Here is a 20,722-nt window from a genome sequence, read left to right as displayed (position 1 = left end):
GTACACACATCCCAACAAAAGGACAGGCATTGCCTACATTGCAATATTTAAGAGATGCAATGTTCTCAATGCTTCCCCTCATTTCACAAACCAAGGGACAACCAGACAGCCAGACATTGTTTGAACACAAAGCATACACATTTCCTCGAGCAGCTCTGCATCTTCCTTTTTAATCAACATGGTGCTGTGGTACCGTTGAAGCTGACACGTCACTCCATAGAGTTTGGGCAACGTTAACATGAGTCATCCCTTTAAACACAGCTCTGAGAGGGATCACAATGGTCAAAGATGTCTATCTAGTGCATGTTCACATAGGACAACTAATTAAACAAATGCAATATCAATAGCAGCATCCATATTCCCGGTGGTAAATCTCATGCGTTGCCTTTTGAGAAAAAAAAAAAAATTTAGAGAGAATTTTTTTTTGAAAAATAAAAATAAAATAAAAAACAAATGAAAAAAATATATATATATTTTAAGCCCCAGCACCACTAAGATGCCACTGTTGGGCCCCTGAGCAAGGTCCTTGACCCTACCTGCTCCAAGGGCACTGTATCATGGCTGACCCTGCACTCTGACCCCAGCTTAGGGTCTTATTTAGAAAAAAAGAAATTTCACTGTATATATGCAAAAAATGTATGTGTAATGTGTGACAAAAATAAAGGCTTCTTCTTCTAACATGTGCATGTAAAATGGCTAGAAATAGCATTTTAGCTTAGTGTAAAGCTGACAATTTACACAAGGTTTATTTCTATTTCTTCTGCTCCAAAATTACTTCAAACTTACTTCTCTGTCTGCTCGTATGAAACAAATGACAATAAAATGCCAAATAATCTCTTCAGTAATCAAAATACTTTTTGAATTTAACTGTATTCTAAATACCAATGATTTAAATTGTAACTGTAGTGGAATACAGTTACTTATATTTTATATTTTAAATATGCATTCCCGTTACATGTATTTCGTTACTCCCCAACCCTGGGCACTAGACACCTACAAATTTGTTTTTTGTTTTTTCACAGTGCGGTTCAGGTCTTCCATAAGAGACAACATCTACACAAGCGGAATTCCGGTTCGGCACCAGCAATAGGATTCACGGGCTTTTACTTTGTCACTTGGGATTAAAGGTTTAAGGTCCATTGACATGCTGTGCATTATTGTGAGGGATGAGTTCGGTATATTGGAGTGATTTAAACTTGCTTTACATGTATTAAAACTGAGTAGTCTTTCAGCAAGCCCACAACAAGAGCATGACATGTCAAATAAATGCCAGTGTAACTCAGACATAGACAAACAAAATAACAGCTTCGCTTAATATTCATAAAGCTTAAGCAGCAGATTTCATAAGGATGGATGATCTACACCATAATGTAACATACACAGAATACACAAATTTAATTTGAATATCCAATGTACATCTTCAAATCCAAATCTTTTTCAAATGCATCCATAACGATCTGGCATCACACATCACGCACAGCTGACAGTCTCTGCTAGTTTAATAATGCACACAATGCAAAAATACAGTCATTTGGTTGCACTGGTGGTAGTTTAATTTGGTACCATACATAGAAGCACTGGTTGGGAAAAGCAACTTAAGTGGAGCTAAATCCTTCACAAACAGATGTGGGCCAGATGTTGCCGGCACACAGGACCAGAAGAAGGATTCAGCATCCTCCCTGCTCCAGGAACTCTGGTCTCGATGTGTGCGTGCGTGTTTGCACATACTGTATGTGTGTTTTGTATAATCCCAGGAGTAATCTGTAGAATCCTTCTTCCACAGTTACAGTCACTTCTGCAGAAACTGTTCCATTAGGAAAATATCATGCTAAGCTTCTTGCACACAATCTTATTGCCATGAGCCTGTGAACCCAATAACATAAAAACCTCTCATGCCACACGGTCCAGTGTTAACCAAAGCAAATGTATGGCGTACCATTTTTGAAGTAAATAAAGTTCTGCCCAGGCAACTTGATGCTGTTTACTATGGAAATCTTGATTCGTGTTCCTTTAACTGAGCATGAACATTTCTACCCAGGGTGTTAATTACAGTAGACAGGTTTCCGTCTGTTACTATAATTCTAAGGTAAGGACAATTCTAAACATTGCACTTTCTTCTGCTGATTGCAAAACAAGTGACCCTAGAGCAGAGTAATCAGAACTTAGTCAAGAAACATATCAGGCATTAATTTATTGCTTAAGACATGTATGCTTTGAGGAACAGCTGTACATTTCTGGAATCATCCATTTTTTATAAAAGGGCACATTACTTGCTCTCATGTTTCTTTCTAATATCTCTGTTTTAGTTAGTTTGCTTGAAATTCTGTCTCTTGCAGGCCTGAATACTGCACAGATGAGCAGGGTTTAATGGTTCTTGTAGTTAATGACCTACACAGCATCCATGGGGTCACTTAGTTCTTTGCGCCATTTCGCTTTCATGTAACAAGTTTAGAATAGAATAATTACATAAGGAATAATTGACGACAATAATGCACACCTCGGGTGTGCATTATTTTTCAACAGTTTAACGGTCTGTCGTCAAGTATTCCACTTATACCATGGTTACCACACCTTAAGACATCGTTCAGGGTTTTATCTCAAGACATTTTCTGGTTTTCATCCCTAAAATGCTCTTATGAGTGGAACTACTTTCTTCCACCACAGATTCAGCATCTTACTTTAATACAGCTCAAGCCTTTGTTGCTAATTAAAAAATGTCACATTAGAACTAGCAACGGAGGATTGCCCTGCTTTACTCAAGGACTTACTGGAGTAATAAAGTAGTGCGTTTGTGCATGTGAGTTTGTATTTGAGGGATCGAAAGAGCGAAACTCAGAAAATGAGAGAGATCACTTCTGGGATTACCTTTTTTTGTTGCAACTCTCGTCAGAATTAACATTGCTTCAAAATGGCCAAGATACATGTCGCCATATTCTCATTATAAACCTTAACAACTTTTTTTAATCCCTACTGTTATGCAGGAGTGCACTGACATGACGACTCTGTTTTTCTCTCATGAGTATGTTTGGGCCTTAAGTGTGTGTGTTATGCGTATAATGTGTGTCTACGAGTGTGGGAGTGTGTGTGTGAGAGGGGGAGCATGAGGGATTTTCACACAGCTATTTCAGATAATATAGAAACTGCTGTATTGATCAAGTATATCTAGCTTTGATACACCTCAAGCCTTCCTTGCTAATTCGAAAACATCAACGAAGGATGCGCTGCTTTTCTCTGTTTGTGTGAAAGCGAAATTGGGGGGGGGGGGGGTTAGCCCGGTACTTTCCACTGTGTGTGTGTGTGTGTGTGTGTGTGTGTGTATGTGAGCATGTGTAAGTGCAGGGGAGACGAGGGAGCGCGAGGGCTCTTTTTAACCAAAATTGAAATAAATGTAGGATATTTTAGACATTGTTTGACATTCTTAACTGATTTACTTTAACCATTGTCTTTGTTTTAACTGGTTATTTTGTTGTGGTAGCCTGTAGGGCTCTTTGAAATACTTGAAATAATTTGGCGATGTGATGTGGAACCGTTATGTGGTCAAGACCTGGAACTACTTCATAGCCGTGCGTTTCCTTGAAAAATAATTGCACACCTTAGAATGTCTGTGAACCAATCAGAATCAAATATTTAACAGACCCGTGGTATAAAGGATAATAACCAAGTCTTTCCAAATTGCTCTTTTGCACTAACAAGGTCACTGTCCTTTTCTCCATATTTTCCATAAAATAAGTAGCCATACATTACAGTTGAAGGCTGGAGAGATGGTATGTTTGTGTGACATTTCAGCTTCAACAAGCTTCGTGTTCACATGCTTGACAACAGCAATTACCATCTCTGAAACATCGGTCTTCTTGTTCCATTTGGCTTATTTCTTTCTCAATGTCTTTTTTCTATATTATGTCTGTCTTGACATTTTTAGAATCTGAATAATGGTGCATTTAGTATAACGTTGGTCATTTATTCTATGTGTAGGCCTAAGTGGTTCTTTCATATTGTTCTTCAGTCCTTTTTAACCTAATGTTTTCACTTAGATTAGTCTACAAGGCAATGTAAAGAAAAATTCCCTATGTTACTACTAGGTGTCAACATTCAATCTCTCCTCCAGTTAATCAAACCCCACAGAGCAATTTACCGCACAGAGAAAAGTAAGAAAACGTGTGTTGCCTAAACAGCATGAAAATACATTTTGAATAAGTTAAAAACGATTAACTGTAAAGAAATGCCATATTCTGTCAAAGCCTATTATATTTCACAAGACAATCTGCATTTCCAGTGAGCTAGCCTGCATTCATGTTGCTTTGGCTGCACATTAGATAGCGTAGCAGAACCATTTTCAGCTCTTCCACGCTAATGTTAAGCCACATTTACATTAAAGCAAAGCATACACAAGCTATGTACAAATGATTTGAAATTCTTAGCCGCAACCCGACCTTGTTCACTTTGCAGAATATCTTGGACTAAAGTGTGAAAAGCTGCCTCTAGGATGCACAATGCTATTTAGTTAGTTAAAAAAAAAAAAAAAAAAAATTACAAATGAAAGCAGAATCAAACTTGCCTTTTAAAGTAGTTGCAGGACATTCCAGTGCACTCAATATTAAGTTATCCCACTGAAGGCAAAAAATTTAGCATGGCTATCTGTGTGCCTAAAAAAACACTTATGCTAAAGCTACTAAACTTAAATAATTCCATTCATATAAAGCAAGGGGTTTCATTACAAGCAATTACTGATTACAGTATTGTAGAAAACTGTGGTTTTGCATAGCATTTGGCCTTGCTGTACTTTTTTCATAAATCTTTTTTGATTCAGTGATATTTGTTGATGCCAAATGCATTATTTTTTTCCTTTGGAAAGTCCTTTGGAAACTTTTCTTGAATGAAATGGCAGCCTGTGTGGAGCTCATTTCATTGTAAGATGAACGCAATAACCAATGAAATCCTAGTACAGGGGACTATAAAGTAGAAAGTCAAGGCAGATATGGCAATAATATTCCCAAAGAGCTTGGAATCAGTCATGCAATTTATGATATTAGAAGGGAAATTTGACAGAAGCACTCCCTTTATACTGTAGATTAGTGATGTAAGAGGTGCAGTAAATAAGTGCTTGGCATCATTTTTGCAGGGTCATTTTGTCATTTAATATTAAAGTGATGAAGAAAAATAGGTTGCAAAGGGATTGGCGTGGTGGGGTCATCCATTTTATGTAGGCGAAACAACTCCTTTAATCACTGGTTCCCTGTTGAGGTATGTGGCCCAGTATACCAGGTTGAAAGTCCCAAAAAGGACAGGGAACACTATCCGGGACATCTTGTCAATTTTGCTGACGCTGTTGTAGGTCTTTTTGGGGTCCATTGCAGTCTTGCTCTCAGCACTCTTCAACTGAACAGCAGTGCTGTTAGAGATGGTGGAGATAGCTGCATCCTTTGTGATGTTGGGGGTGAAGTTCACTCCAGGTGAACAGGCATTGTTTGGCTTCTTGGAGAGTGCCAATGGGTCTTTTTTCTGTGTTCAAAAAACATGGAGAAGATTTTGTTATAGTCAGGAGTTTCAGTGTAAAAATGAAGCAGCTAACTAGCTGCTAAAAGAAAGCCCAGAATGAATCAGTTTGAAGGTCGTAACCTTCTAATTAAAGGTGAAATACAGTCAGTGTTAACAGAGATCTAGCTCTGAACATTAAACAAAGGCCTCTGCAGGGCTTGGAGAAAAGATTAATTAAAAAAGAGATAGTACAATAATGGAGCAGTTGAGAGTTCAGTTCAAAAGGGCTTGTCAACAGAGTGGATTGAACTTGATTCACTCACTTGATTCACTTTTAGTTGTAGTTTTGGATATAGGCCTATATATTATGATATTATAAATATGTTATAAATAATGATTTATTATTAAAATAAATATTTATATTATTATATTATAAATATTAAAATATATAAACAAATATATTATAAAAAATATTATTAACTTTGGCAGCCTTAAAATACTAAATGTAAACCTAAAATAAAACTAAATATACTGAAAAACTTTAAACTGAATCTATAAAACACTTAAAAAAAAAAAAAAATCTAACAATCATAGTGTGAAAACTAACAAAAGCAATTGGCTACTAAATTGGAACAGGACAAATTCACAAATTCACAAAATAACCCTGGAGCAAGTGACTTTGCAACATTGTGAAATTTTATAATTTTTTCCTTTAATGCAATTATGTTTCTGTTCTGGAACAACACCATCAGTGAGACATTCAGCAAATATTCATTTACATTACACAGTATAATCCTTTCAACGATTTATTCATCATCACCACAAACATTATAAATACATTACATTGAAGGGAAAACAAGAAGTGTCTACAGCTCCTGATATCCTATATAGGTACTTATATGTGCCAGTGCTTTCAGAGCTCAGTCTCAGGTGGGCAGAGGTAGTCTGGCACAGTGCCTGGTCAAGGGGACAAAGGACTTTGAGTTGCAATACATATTGATCGTGCTCTACTTCAAGCCACACCATTCATTCTACTCTTTATGTTTGCTTAACTATAATAATAACCTTAAATGGTAGTTCAACAAAAAATTCAAAAAACAGAAAGAGAAAAATATTTCATATTTTTATATAAAAATATGAAGAAAAAATGAATTAAGAAAATCATAAGAGTTTGGAAAAACATGTGGGTGAGTAAATTATGACAGAATTGTAATTTCTGGGTGAACAAACTCTTTAAAAAACTGTAAGATTTAACTGTCAACACTCCAGCAGCATAAAAAAAATTATGCATCAATACAATGAACAGTCACTTCTTTAAACTGCCCCTGTCTAAAGAAGGACTCCAGCAGGGGCTCAGGATTGTGGAAAGACTTCTCTGAAGGAGAGGCAGAGTATGGTGGTTTTTGATTTTTTTTAAAAAGTGTGGGTGACATTTAAGGAAGCTGAGCTGGAGGTCCAAATCTGACCTTCAGAGATCCAACTGTAGAGCCTTTACTAACACACTCACCACAGTGACATCTGCAATGACCGTTCTTTCAATTCTGTTTTTCCACTGTGAATGAAAAATTACCACCTGGGTGGAAATGGATCTTGCATAAGGAGATGTGAAAACCTGGCATTTACATGTACATCAAACAAGCAACTCTCAGAAATCTCAATGAAGTGGCTGGTCTGAGGAGCATTCTGGGTAAAGGCTAAATATTCATCCTGCAGAATTTTAAAATGTGACATCTATCAGCATTTAACACAATTGCGGCACATCTAATAAAGCCGTTGACATTTGACAAAGTGTCACCATCTGAAATGTTGTAACTGAGCACTCTCAAGCTCTTTTGGTGTCTCTAAACAATTATTTAGAAAAAGCATATTATATAACCATTATGAGAGAAGTAATGTATTGCTACCTTCACGTCAAACGGAACAGAACTGTTGTCAAGTTATGCAACTGCACTGCTCAACAATGGCTTTGTTTCTGAGACTGTCTGAGAGTTGTATAGAGTTCAGATAGAAATGAAATGTAAATGAAGGGTAAATGGAAAATGGGATTGTACTGCATTCTATATTTGTTTGATGTATTAATTCCTCAAAAGTACTAAAATAAATAATTTTTATTGGAATCTTTCAGAGGAATTAAAAACAGAATTGTTAAATTGTTAGATTCCCATTTCTAGAGTTGTACATCACATATGCACAAACACCCGGCACACACACATTCACTTACTTTGGGCTGCTGGGCCTCCAAGGCCTTCTTTCCATCCCATGCCCAGCTGCGTTTGGTAAAGTAGTTGACTGTTGCAAACTCAATGAGTGCTGAGAACACAAAGGCATAGCAAACAGCGATGAACCAGTCCATGGCAGTTGCATACGCCACTTTGGGTAGCGAGTTGCGAGCGCTGATGCTGAGGGTGGTCATGGTCAAAACTGTGGTCACACCTGAGGGAGACAATCAGACACATAGATATAAAGAATATTTAAAGAGGTTGTCCAAGCTGCTCTTTTCCATACAATGAAAGTGAATGGTGACTGCAGCTGACAAGCAAGATTTTAAAAGCAAGATTTAATGGGAATAACAACTTAAATTTCAGTATTTTCCTCACCAAATCCATCATATGGAATCATAAGGCTTTGTAATACAGAGCATTAGTCTTATGGAATACTTTTATGATGCTTTTATGGTGCTTTTTTGTTCTTTTTGAAGCTTGACAGCCCCATCCACTGTTCTATATGGAGGAGAGCAGCGTGAACATTCTTCAAAAAGTCCTTTTGTGTTTGACGGAAGAAAGAAAATCATACGGGTTTGGAACAACATGAGGGGGAGTAAATTATTACAATTAAAATTTTTTGCGAACTATTCCTTTAAATAACACTTTTAGCCTATTTAACAAAATAAACTTCTCAAAATGTTATAAGCATTAAACTATCATTTCGGCTGCTTAATAATATTCAGGCACATAATCAGTATAAAATACTTTCAAAATTAAACCATTCTAAAAAACATCATCATAGTAATTCATCAAAAACTTTTCAGTAGGAGTAGAGTAGGGTTTGTGCAACTAACAGAGAGCAGTGAAATTTTGTCGCTCATAAAATATAATGTCATAATTCTTTCAATATTTAAAATACTGTGTATGAATAAAATATTGGCTCATGAATCATAAACTCATCTAAACAACAAAACAGCAAACCAGCTAGAAATACAGACATATTGATTGTTTTTATTCCTAGAAATGCTGTCTAATCTATCAAAGCAGAAAACACAAAAAGTAACAATGAATGGCCAAGCACGACATCAATAAAGGCCAAATATGATTCTGCTTCTTAATATCCAGCATACCTTTAAAGAAATCATATAATTAATAATCCGTTATGCATAGTCAAAGAACGGTACTTGGAAATTGTCTGAAAGAATAGAGGTGTGCTGTCCCTGTCAGGGGGAGATCTGCAGATGACAGATGCTCCAGGCAGAGGACAGAGTGTCTTTTAGACATAAATAGGTATGATACTAAAATCCCTTAGGCATAGGACTCTGGGATGTCTCAGCCTCAGGCTGTGCAAATAAAACATCTTCACATGTGCAATAACAGCATTCGGGTCTTTGAGTCTCCCTTCATGTATACAGTTTGTATATGCATATATTATGTTTGATGTATCCTTGTAATGTAGCCCAATCACAAAGATATTCTTTTATGTGTGGGCACATGCTGTATTCCTTGTGGACTGTCTGTTTGCTTTGCTGAATTTTGCCAAGATACAATGCAAGCCCTTTGAACTAAATGGGAACGACGGTGTGAATTCAAAAACAGCTATCTGAGTGGATTAACTCTTCATTCCCTCTGATTGCATCAGTCAATTCTGATTTCCATTTTGATTTATCGATCAAGAATTATCGATGTATTAAGCAAAACATTCAATAATGGGCAAAAGAATGACATAACAATCCATACATAGGTGAGTGAAAAGGGAATGCAGCCATTTAAAATACTCTCTGCATACAGTCAGGCTGCCTAAGGGGCCATTAACACCAAACTAATTTTTAAGGCCATCTGCTGCGTTTTTGATTGGGCTACTTCCACAACTGCTTCCGCATTCTATGTAGTGCGGCTCAGATTATTTCTACTTTTAGGGGCTGTTTGTTGATTAAAACAATAAGACTGATCTCAAATGTATAATTTGCTGAAATTTGCCTATAAATAAAAAATTTTCTTTCCAAATGTAGCTACACTTAGCTCCTGAATAATAAATTAAATGTTCAGTATACAGTATAACCTGCAGCAGCCAGGCCATCTCATTAACGCATTTCATTCATTGATATTTCAGACCTGTTGAGCTTCAACGATAAATTTCACCATACAACAATTGCAAATTACTTGACTTTGTTAAATGTCCCAGATGGATTGATTTATAAATACATTAGTCTTTCTCATCCCAGGCTTTAAAGGTGCTGTAAGCGATTTTTTTTAATGAAAAGGTATGCAAAAAACTTTAAGAAATTAGTGTTGTGAGATATCTCTTCAGTCGCTGTGACAGCTCTAGAATCTGTAAAGAGCAAAAAAAATTTGCCTGCGGGCCATGGCCTCTGACGCTTTCAGTCTGTCAATAATTTTGCGCATTCTCATAGTATTGTAGTTGCAGCAAATTATTGAGGCTTAAAGGTGCTTTAAGCGATTTTAGCTGCTCTAACTCCCACGAGACTGAGCCGCTGATTTAGCCATGCCCCCTCTTTCTAAAACACTGCACCGATACCGTTGAAACTGACACAAAGCATGTTCCAAACACAACAGTAGTGAAATAGCACCCTCAACTGACAAATTATAAATCACAATATGGCATTAAGCCTCAATAATTCGCTGCACAACACATAGACAACACTATGGGAACGGCAAAAATGTTTGACAGGCAGAAAGCTCCTCAGACTCCGTCTGATTGGCTACAGAACGAATATGTCTGTGGTCCGTGGGCACTTTTTATTTTACTTTTTAAAGAGATTATAACTGTCACAGTGATCGGTGTTATATCTCAGGGCAGTTATTTCAGTGATATCTTTAAGAGAGTAGGATTTTGATACTCCCAGCCATTCTTGCAGATCATAATCCTATGATGGCAGATTTTGAATGTAACCTGTTTGCTGAAAGATCTCCGCGGTGGCGTTTTAACATTTCCCTTCTAAAGAATGACCAGTTCGACAAAGACTTCAAAGCCAGTTTGTCTGAATTTCTTTCGTTTAATATTGGTTCATTTGAAGACCCTATATTTGTCTGGGAAGCTATGAAAGGCTTTATTAAAGATTTCTCCATAGCCTTTGCCACTAATGTAAAAAAGTTGCGTAATCGTAGAATTGAGTATCTAGAAATAGAATGTCTAACACTCGAATTGTCGCTAAAATCTTCATTCACTCGTTCGGTATTTAAGATGCTACAGACTCATAAGGTAGAACTGAATGATCTTCTGAGAAGGAAAGCAGAATTTGTGATACACAACCAGATAGACATATTATTTCAGTGGCACTTAACCCTAAGAATGAAGCAAAGTCAGGCGAAAATATGCATTGACATTATAAATCATCCATCTAAAGTGCTGGTTAGGAATAGCAAAGAAATTAACTCAGCATTTTCTGACTTTTTCTCTAAACTCTATTCATCTGAACTTAATCCCACAAACCCCAATTGTACCACTTTTTTGCAATCTCTTATTTTACCAAGTCTCAGTCATGGGGACGCCGAATGTTTAGGACAGCCAGTTACTTTGGAGGAACTAAAAGAGGCGTTACAAGGGGCTAAGAAAGGCAAAGCGCCAGGTTTAGGTGGGATCCCAGCAGAGTTATTTCTCAAATATTTTGATTTACTTGGTCCTGTCTTCCTGACGGCCATTCACGCGGCAGTAGAGGCTGGTGCCTTTCATCCACAGATGAACACAGTGCTGATCTCGTTGATACCCAAAAAAGGGAAAGACCATACGGAATGTGCGAATTACAGACCCATTAGTTTGTTAAATACAGATATTAAAATGTATGCTAGAATTTTGGCCCTGCGATTACAGCGATATATTAATAAATTAGTCCATCCAGACCAGACCGGCTTTATGCCTGGTAGATTAGCATCAGATAACATCCGGAGACTGCTGCACGTCATACACGAATCCCGGGCTTGTCCCACTCCAGCTGCTGTTCTTTCCCTGGACGCGGAGAAAGCGTTCAACAGGTTGGAGTGGGATTATCTCTGGTCTATTTTGTAACCAATGGCATGCATTCTCTATCCTTTAATATTCAAAGAGGCACAAGACAAGGGTGCCCTTTATCCCCAATGCTATTTGCGCTGTCGCTCGAACTTTTAGCCCAACTGATAAGACAGGAAAACATTTGCTCAATTTCAGTTAACTCCCATAAATAACATATATCTCTCTATGTGGATTATATATTATTTTTTATTTCTGACCTTCAGACAGCAATTCCCTAAATAATGAAGGTATTAAAAAATGTCAGTACACTCTCCGGTTATAAAATCAACTGGGATAAATCTTCTTTGCTTCCACTTAATAATACTGCTAAGACAGTTAGACTGCCGTGTAAGATCCCTATACAATCTTCAATTACTTACTTAGGCATTGCTGTTTATCCATCCCTGCATGTCATTCCTTATACCAACTATCTACAAATTCTAACCAGGTTGAAACAAGATCTCCAAAGATGGACCTCGATGCCGTTATCTTTACACGGCAGAATAGTGAGTGTTAAAATGAATGTTTTGCTGCTAATCAATTTTCTTAGTTCCATGATTCCATTACCTGCCATAAACTTGATTCTACACTCCGTAAATTCATCTGGAATGGTAAACAACCTGGACTTAAATTTGAAACATTGCAGCGTGCAAAACATAATGGAGGTTTAGCGTTTCCGAATTTTGAATTGTACCATAGGGCCTGTCAAATAAAATGCATTAAGGTTTGGCTCAACCCACTTTCCAGGGTTCCTCGGAGAGAGATAGAGGAGAGCTTAGCAGGCAAATACAGGTTACAAGACATTATGTTCTCTGGGTTGAACAGCAAACAATGTATGCAATCCTTTGGTCCAATCATTGCCAACACGATAGCTAACTTTAAACTGATGGAAAAATGCATTCATCACTCTCATTATTGGCACACCTTTACACCTATCTGGTATAATAATAATATTCGTTCGGGAAGTGCACCATTTTTCTCCAGAGACTGGCGCAGAAGGGCATTTATACACTGAAAGACATTTCTGGTCCTAAGTGCATGTTAACCTTTCAAGAAATGTGTGAGCGGTATGCAACAGAACCCTCTTCCCTCTTCTTATATCTGCGCCTCAGGTCGGCTATGAAGGCCTACGGGGTGCCTTGGGGGGACTGCTCCCCACACATCCGATCATTGCTTGGCTTGACTTGTTCCCTTCCAGACACCTGATCTCATGGATGTACGGGAAGGCCTTAGCGGCTACAGCAAAATGCTTAGCCATACTGTGTAAATGGGAAAGAGACCTTGAACTACATTTACATTTATGCATTTGGCAGACACTTTTATCCAAAGCAACTTACAGTGCCCTGATTACAGGGACAATCCCCCTGGAGCAACCTGGAGTTAAGTGCCTTGCTCATGGACACAATGGTGGTGGCTGTGGGGATTGAACCAACAACCTTCTGCTTATCAGTTCAGTGCTTTAGTCCACTACGCCACCACCACTCCACAGAGGAGTGGGAATCATGAATTGAGGAAGAGTATGGGAGAATATTTTTACCTCATCCAGGAATCCTAATCACTAACTGATTCATTACAACTTCTGTCACAGAACATATTGGATCCCGCTTAAAAGACATCGTATTGACTCCTCCTTTAGCCCCTTCTGTGATAAATGTTCTGACCAACAGCTTGGATCTTTTCTTCATATGATGTGGGAATGCGAAATGTTTACAAAATTTTGGAATGAGGTCTGTACTATCTTATCAAATATTATTGACTATTCTGTACCAATGAACCCCTCTGTATTACTACTGAATGACGATTCTATGTTGGCTTTCCCTAAGCTGCAAAAAATGGTTTCACTTGCCGGTCTGACGTCTGCAAAAATCTGTTAGCGCAATACTGGCTCCCACCACACACCCTGGATATTTACAAGTGGTTGTCACATCTCCGGGACTTTATAATGTTGGAAATATCCACAGCTCGGGTGAATTTTGCACAAATCTCTACATTAAAGATCTGGACTATAGCTGCTGAGAAGATTTCCAAGTATATTGCACATAACAATGACCAGGACTCAGAGTGAATACCCTACCACCTTATCTTTTTTTATAATTTTTTATTTTTATTATTATTCCTGTAATTTATGTTTCATAATTCCTGTGACCTTGTTTTTTTCTGTGATATTATCTACCTAGTATGTATCCCATTGTAAAGAGACCACGGGGTTAAGCAGGGTGGGAGAGGGAGGGAGGGTTGGGTTATTGAATTATCACGTGTATTCATGTTCAGATTCTGGTTTGTTTATTGTTAATTAATAAAAACTTTTAAAAAAAGAGAGTAGGATTATGTTTTGCATACCGTTCCATGAAAAAAATCACTTACAGCACGTTTAACGCCATTTTTATGTTATGTTGTTCATAACAGTTGTCAGTTGAGGGTGCTATTTTGCGCCTGTTGTTTTTGACAACCAATTCTGCTCGGTTTCGGTCTCAATAAAGCTAATTTGGTGTCTCTGGAGTGCAGGGTTTTGAAAAGATGGGGGCGTGGCTAATTCAACGGATCAGTCTCATGGAAGTAGAATGGCTAAAATTGCTTACAGCACCTTTAAAAATTACTCTGAACAGAATGAAACAGTTTTAATGTCAAATTGAATAAATACATTAACTGCGCTAAAATATATTTAACAACACTACACATATTTAATCAATTTCAAAAGTTTTTACTTATTACCTTCAGCAGCTCTTCTGCTTATGCATTTAAACATATATTGATATACTTATCAATGAAACAATGACACAAAATAGAGATTAAAACATGCATTTAATTAAAACAGGGTGATGCATAAGTTTATCAGGTCTCTCTGTCCTCCTTCTCACAATGAGCATTGCATGTTTAAAGCGTGTAGTTGTTTCATTCAAAGAGCATTGTGCTGACACCCTTACTCGTCCTTCAACCTTCTGTCATTTTCAGTTTAAGCTGATTTGAGGTTAAATGTCTGCTACAGACCCCCGTGTGAGGAGAAGGGGTATAATGCGCTTGGTGTATACCAGCCATTGCTTTCTCAGACCAGTGTTATTATAGTTTTGGATTTTTTATTTAGTTTTTATTTCTATTTTATATTAAATTTGTCATTACAATTTAGTTTAGTTTCCATTAGTTTTCACAGTTTGTCTGTTCGTTTTAGTTTAGTTTGAGTTTTCTCAGTGTTTTGTAGTTTCAGTTTAGTTAGTTTTTATTTTAGTTTTAGTATTTTTTATGGACGCCAAATCTGAGCATTTTCTGGTGTAATTTAAAAAGTCTAACATCATTAAATTTCTCACGGTAGTCTTGAGTTACCTCTATCTAGTGGTATTTTTATGTTTAATGTGGATTGTAAATGTTGCAAAATTTATAATATAGGGTGAATATGGGTAAAGTGACAAAAGACATTTATCCTTGATCCACATTGTACCCACATGTATTTCCTTAAATTATTATAAATCATTACTAAACTAATCTTTGGGGAGTAAACAATTAAAGGGATAGTTCACCTAAAAATTTTAATTCTCTCATCATTTACTCACCCCCATGCCATCCCAGATGTGTATGACTTTATTTATATCCCTTTATCTTTTTGAGGTTTTAAATTGATGATTTTACTTTGGGATGTGTGGCAGTGCTCACTTCATGATCACTGGTGGGAAAAGCAATGGTAAAGAAAATAACAGAAATGTAAGGTGAACCTTATAAAGATTATATAAATAGTAAAAGTTAAATTAATGTTATGATGTAAAAGTGTATAAGAAAAAATATATTTTTACAAAATCCAAATACTTTGTAGATATTTTCTAGAGAATTTTCCCTCCGTCCCACTTTACCAGTACTGCTTAAAAAAAATCTGGAATTTGGTCAAAAGAGGGTCTTCAAAGGTTCTACTTCCCAGTATTGAATTTTTCTTCATTTTGCTTTTGACTAAGGTAGAAGACATCCTAAGCTTTCTTCAAAGGTGTAATGTTAGGTTATGTGGCATTTGGATCATAATTCAAAGTGTCAAGAAAGGTACAATTTCCAAAAGTGTACCACTTTGCCAATATTCGACCCTACAATATCAAAAACTTAAACTAAAATGAATTCGAGATAATTTTTCTTATTCTTTTGGTTAACGAAAATGATTTTAGTTAGTTTTCGTTTTTGTTAACTATAATAACACTGTCTCAGACCAGCATGGACTGAATTAAAGCTTTGAAAACTGCTCTTTCACTGAATTTTGCTTGAAGATGCTGCACACAGTACTGTTCAGAATATTTCTTCTCCTGTCTCTGAAAATATCCGTACTTTAAAATCTTCTTCCGAACACTCATTTAAAGTGGAGTTACGGGAACTAGACAACTACGGCACATTGGAACCACATAAAACCGGAAAATAGCGACTGTACGTCATGAGGCTCAGTGCAAGTAGTCCATTGTTAGTCCACAGTCATTGACTGTGGTGCTGTGTCTGTTTTTTTTTTTTTTTGTCAAGTTAAACAGAACTCATTTAATTTGTTGTGCTGCATCTAGCAAGAGCACTTCAATCAATACTTAAATAAAACTAAATGCAACAATAGAAGTCTTTCTAATCTAGAGTACCCAGTACTGACTCAGTGGGTACCCGAGTTTTGGCTGCTTTCAAACGCAATATGTTTATTTGAGCGCATGCTCTGTGAAGATGGCTGCTCACTTGAACGGTCAAATGTACTTCTTGTTCAAAATGCCCGTCTTTGCTAGGTTAATGTAAACCTAGTCCGTGATGTCTTAAGTGAATGTAAACAGACAGGACAAAATGATTAGATGTGTCAAAATATCAGATTTGTATTTTGTGTCAGTCTGTGTATTGCTGCAATGTCAATGCAGTTTAATGAACCTGCCACTGTCTGTTAGGTTGTTAATATTAATCATACAAATATATTGACAAGAAAATGAGAAAACCACTCTTTTGAAGTACTGTTCCAAATATATTTATTTGTTCTAAATGTATTTCATTGTTCTTTATTTCTTTTTTCTTACAATGCACAATTATGTATTGTTTACTTAATTTAAAAATATGTGGTGGCTACATTTATGGCTACATTTTCATTTATGCATTTGGCAGATGCTTTTATCTTTGGTCATGGGATCAATTTCCAGGGAACACACATACTGAAAAAAATGTACACTTTTAAATAAATGTAAGTCATTTTAAATAAAGGAGTGTTCAATAGCATATAGTTTTTGTTGTGACATCAAAATTGGCATTGGTATCGACTACTGGAATTTTGGTATCGTGACAAACCTACTAATGATGAGTACAGTATAATTAGTTTTAAGGTATTGTATTTGTTGAAGGAGACACTAACCGAAGACAGTCCTGGCAGGGACAGATTCACGGTTCAGCCAGAAAGAGACTTGGGACAGGATGACAGTCATAAAGCAGGGCATGTATGTCTGAATCACAAAGTAACCAATCTTCCTCTTCAGGTAGAAATGGGCCATCATGACTGTGTATTGACCTGCAAGATAACAGTAAACCAGAAGAAAAAAAGAGATGAGAGAAAAGAAGGGAATTGGAACAGAGATGGAAAGATAAGTAAGAGGGAATCCTGAGGAAACAAAAAGAGTAAGAGAGGGAGGGATAGTGTGTAATTAAACTGTAGTGGGGATTAGTAAACCAGCTGAGAGGTTTAAACAGAAAATAAGAGAGAGAGAGAGAGAGAGAGAGAGTGAGAGAGAGAGAGAGAGAGAGAGAGAGAGAGAGAGATTAATGTATTTTTAAATGTTTATTTTGTTATTACTATTTTATTAATTACTTGACACCTTATTTTATTGTTATTTGTTACTTTTATTATTATTATTATTATTATTATTATATTATTAATATTAATGCACAAGACAAGATAGAGGCATCAAGATGAAGAGGAAGATTAAAGGAAACAAAACAAATGAAAAGTGATGTGATTAGGTAGTTGACGCTAAATATGTCCATGGATTTTTATCAATAAGATTTTAGCTTAAAATGTATATGAATGTATAAGGAAAAGTGTCTTGGGTCCTGTGACTTGTCACTGTTTCATATTCAACTTTTTGCCTTCACTAAATCATTTTAAACGGTCCTGCAGTGCGACAAATGGATTTTAAAAGTATAAATATCCCATGTAGCCTCAATTAATGAGATCACAAAACTGCATTCATAATAAATATAAAAGAATTAGCAAAATGTTGTTTAGATTTAGATTTAGGAGTATAGCATGTCACACCACATGTCATGTCAGCTACATGGAATTTTCCAGCAGACTTATTGAATATTGAGTATATGAAGTAAATGGTAGCACTCTGACTTCCTAGTTTGTGGTCTCATTAGCACCAATTAGTGGACAGATACTGTAATGTCTACAGAAAAAGACAATTAGGTGGTAATTTAATGTAATATAAATATAAATGTAAATAAATGTAGGTCACCATTACAGAATAGATTTAAACATCCAAATAAGAGTAACAGTTATGGTCTGTTTAAGAGATGTCAAACAGGTTTAACACAGTGTGCTGGAACATGGTGAGGTAAATCATTAACTGAGATAAAAAAAATAGAATACAGAGTGAAAAAAAACATCATATATCCTGTTAACCAAGCGCAGATTGAATTTGAAGATTTAAAAAAAAAAAAAAATCCTTTCTAGCCACACAGTCTGATAAACTATAGAAAATCCACTGATGACTGTTGCTTTCTCCTGGCAAAATCGGATTTTTGTGTCCCACTAATCCCTTATCACAATCTGCATCCTGCAGGCTTCTCTCTCTCTCTTGCTCTCTCACTCTTCTGTCTCTCACTTTTTCAATAGGTCCATCCATTCTGCCAGGCCAGGCCATCCTCGGTCAGGATGTACTCTTTCTGAGCTCACAGGGAGAGAGCAAGTGAACAAAAAAGAGGGGAAAAAAACCGAGCGAAAACCATAACATCTAGTCAGGATCAGAGGGGACAGCTCTAGTGGATCAAATGAAGATGACAACAAGCTGTTGAGCCTTGGAACTCAAGGAAAACATTGAGCATCGTGCTTTGTGAAGGCCCTGGGGGCAAAATGTCCTCGTCAAGAGGGGCTTGTCACGTCCCCTTTCTCTCAATCTCCCCTTTATTCCAATGACCGGGAGGAGATCACGACTGGTAGTGCCCCATTTCAGATATTCCGCCTTGGATATGCCCTGCGGGGTTAGACTCTTTTGAGAGCTGCAAACATGCGACTCTGGTGGATTTTACTGCTAAGCTTTTGGAGTGTTTATGGAGAACTACCATTCATAGCAGAGAACAATGCAGCCATGTTGGTCAATTGGTAAGTGTTCTACTTTTCTATAATCAAAGAAAAAGCACAGCATTCTTTCAGGCATTGAAAGTTGACGGCAACAGATGAAGACCTTGGGGGGCCAGCCTCTAAATAAATTTGAAATGGTTGGTAAGGGCAGGTGCTATTTTTTTGATGAGAGTTCTTTTTAATAAAAGGTGACAGGTTATCTGGATGTCTTTACAGTGTGGGCCAAGTGATTGAATGTTGACATTTCCACAGGACATAATTTTCAGCCCTGTTTGGCAAACTGTATTTTCCCTGGTTCTTTTATTTTTTCTTTCTACCTTTCTCCTCTTTGCTGGGTTTTATAATTTGAGCTAAGTTGACCCTGCACTCATGATATGAAGTCCTGGTGGAGCTATTTTTGTCTTTGTAAAGAGGTTTGCACCTTAGATTAGCTGTGGTAATGACCAGCTGACCTTTGTCCTGCTAGTCAAGACATACAAATAAAGGAAGGGAGGGGAGGGAGGGAGGGAAGAAAGGAGGGAAAAACGGAAAGATAGATCAAAAGGTCCTCCCAGAATGGTGAGGTCATGGCCTCAGAGTTTATTTCTAAAAGTACTTCTGGCCACCTGAGCCAACTAAATTTGATGTGCTGTGGCTACAGACAAAATCAATTCCCTGTAAATTCTCAGCAGGGTTTTAAAGGGTGATGTGATCAACTATCATTGATGGTATTTGCCTAGATCATTATCAGACCACAGCAATGTCTTCTTGAATATGACTGGATGCCACATCAGCAAGACTATACATATATGTACATCCATCCACCGAGGCGGAACAAGGGAAAGCCCCCCACCCCCCACATACATCCTGTAATGATTACAAAGCTAGAGGCAGCAATGATAAAGAGTGTATTACCAGTACTCTTTACATAACCGAATTAGGCAGATGCCACCTAGACCCCCCATTTCCTCCCACCCAGCTCCCATGTGTCTCTTGCCGACTTCAGCCAATTGTAGCTAACTGACGTCACATGATAAAAGCACAGCTGATGGGGAGGCACGGGGATTAACCCTCCAGACCCAATGGCTCAGGATTGGGATAAGTGTTGTTTTACCCTCCCTCTCTCTGTATCATTCTTTCATCTTCATCTCTTCCTCTCTCAGGCCATAGAGACAGCTGGCCATGAGTGGGAGGTATACTCAAATCCTCATCACTCATTTGTCATCCAGCTTGATTTAAAAAAAACACAATTCCAGAAGGGCTATCACATTATTTAAGAGAGATGATGTCACAAAACAACAAGCACCGTGTAGAGGATAAAACTGAAATGGTGTTATACAACACAAATTATGTTCCTTAAGATAATGCATTAGATTCAACAAGTAAGAAGTCACACTTAAAAATGTCTGAATGTCATTGCATTAGATTAAAAAAAAAATAAATAAAAAAAAAAATAAAAACAGAATCTGCAGACATATGGCACTAGACATTTTTTCAGCTTTAAGTTCAACTTTTAGAACAATTTATGCCATTAATTTTATCCTAATAATCCTATAGCGTGATTTTTAGTGGATGTATAAAGTCAGTTCCCCTAAAGTTCACAAAGGTACCCTAGTAAAGTAATCAACTGCTTAGTTCATCACATTAACCATGGACATTTTTGATAACCAGAAAGTGTCTAAACACTTCGAACGCTATATATATTATTTTATCATTTGAAACCTAAAAAAAAAAAAAAAAAAAACTTCTTTTTTTAAAATGCTTTGTTTGAAAATT

The 20,722-nt window shown here is 37.0% G+C and overlaps 2 protein-coding genes across 4 annotated transcripts in view; one reads left to right on the top strand and one right to left on the bottom strand.

Annotated features, from left to right (window-relative positions):
* Positions 1-769: 769 nt before the first annotated feature.
* Positions 770-20,722, bottom strand: part of LOC127446507 (gamma-aminobutyric acid receptor subunit alpha-5-like) — a 44,178-nt gene continuing 24,225 nt past the window's right edge. For both annotated transcript variants that reach the window (XM_051707478.1, XM_051707479.1), the window contains exons 9-11: positions 17,024-17,176; positions 7,697-7,908; positions 770-5,499 (exon numbers count right to left, since the gene is read on the bottom strand). In XM_051707478.1, the coding sequence (XP_051563438.1) occupies positions 5,197-5,499; positions 7,697-7,908; positions 17,024-17,176 (668 nt within the window). In that variant the 3' untranslated portion in view covers positions 770-5,196. The remainder of the gene's footprint in view (positions 5,500-7,696; positions 7,909-17,023; positions 17,177-20,722) is intronic.
* The window catches only part of LOC127446506 (gamma-aminobutyric acid receptor subunit beta-3-like), a 121,734-nt gene continuing 119,592 nt past the window's right edge, over positions 18,581-20,722 (top strand). For both annotated transcript variants that reach the window (XM_051707476.1, XM_051707475.1), the window contains exon 1: positions 18,581-18,988. In XM_051707476.1, coding sequence (XP_051563436.1) covers positions 18,894-18,988 — 95 coding nt within the window. In that variant the 5' untranslated portion in view covers positions 18,581-18,893. The remainder of the gene's footprint in view (positions 18,989-20,722) is intronic.

Source organism: Myxocyprinus asiaticus, chromosome 9, assembly GCF_019703515.2.
Source record: "Myxocyprinus asiaticus isolate MX2 ecotype Aquarium Trade chromosome 9, UBuf_Myxa_2, whole genome shotgun sequence".
NCBI classification, from domain to species: domain Eukaryota; kingdom Metazoa; phylum Chordata; class Actinopteri; order Cypriniformes; family Catostomidae; genus Myxocyprinus; species Myxocyprinus asiaticus.
The sequence above is the reverse complement of the archived record's forward strand: the minus strand, read 5'-3'. Positions and strand labels throughout refer to the sequence as shown.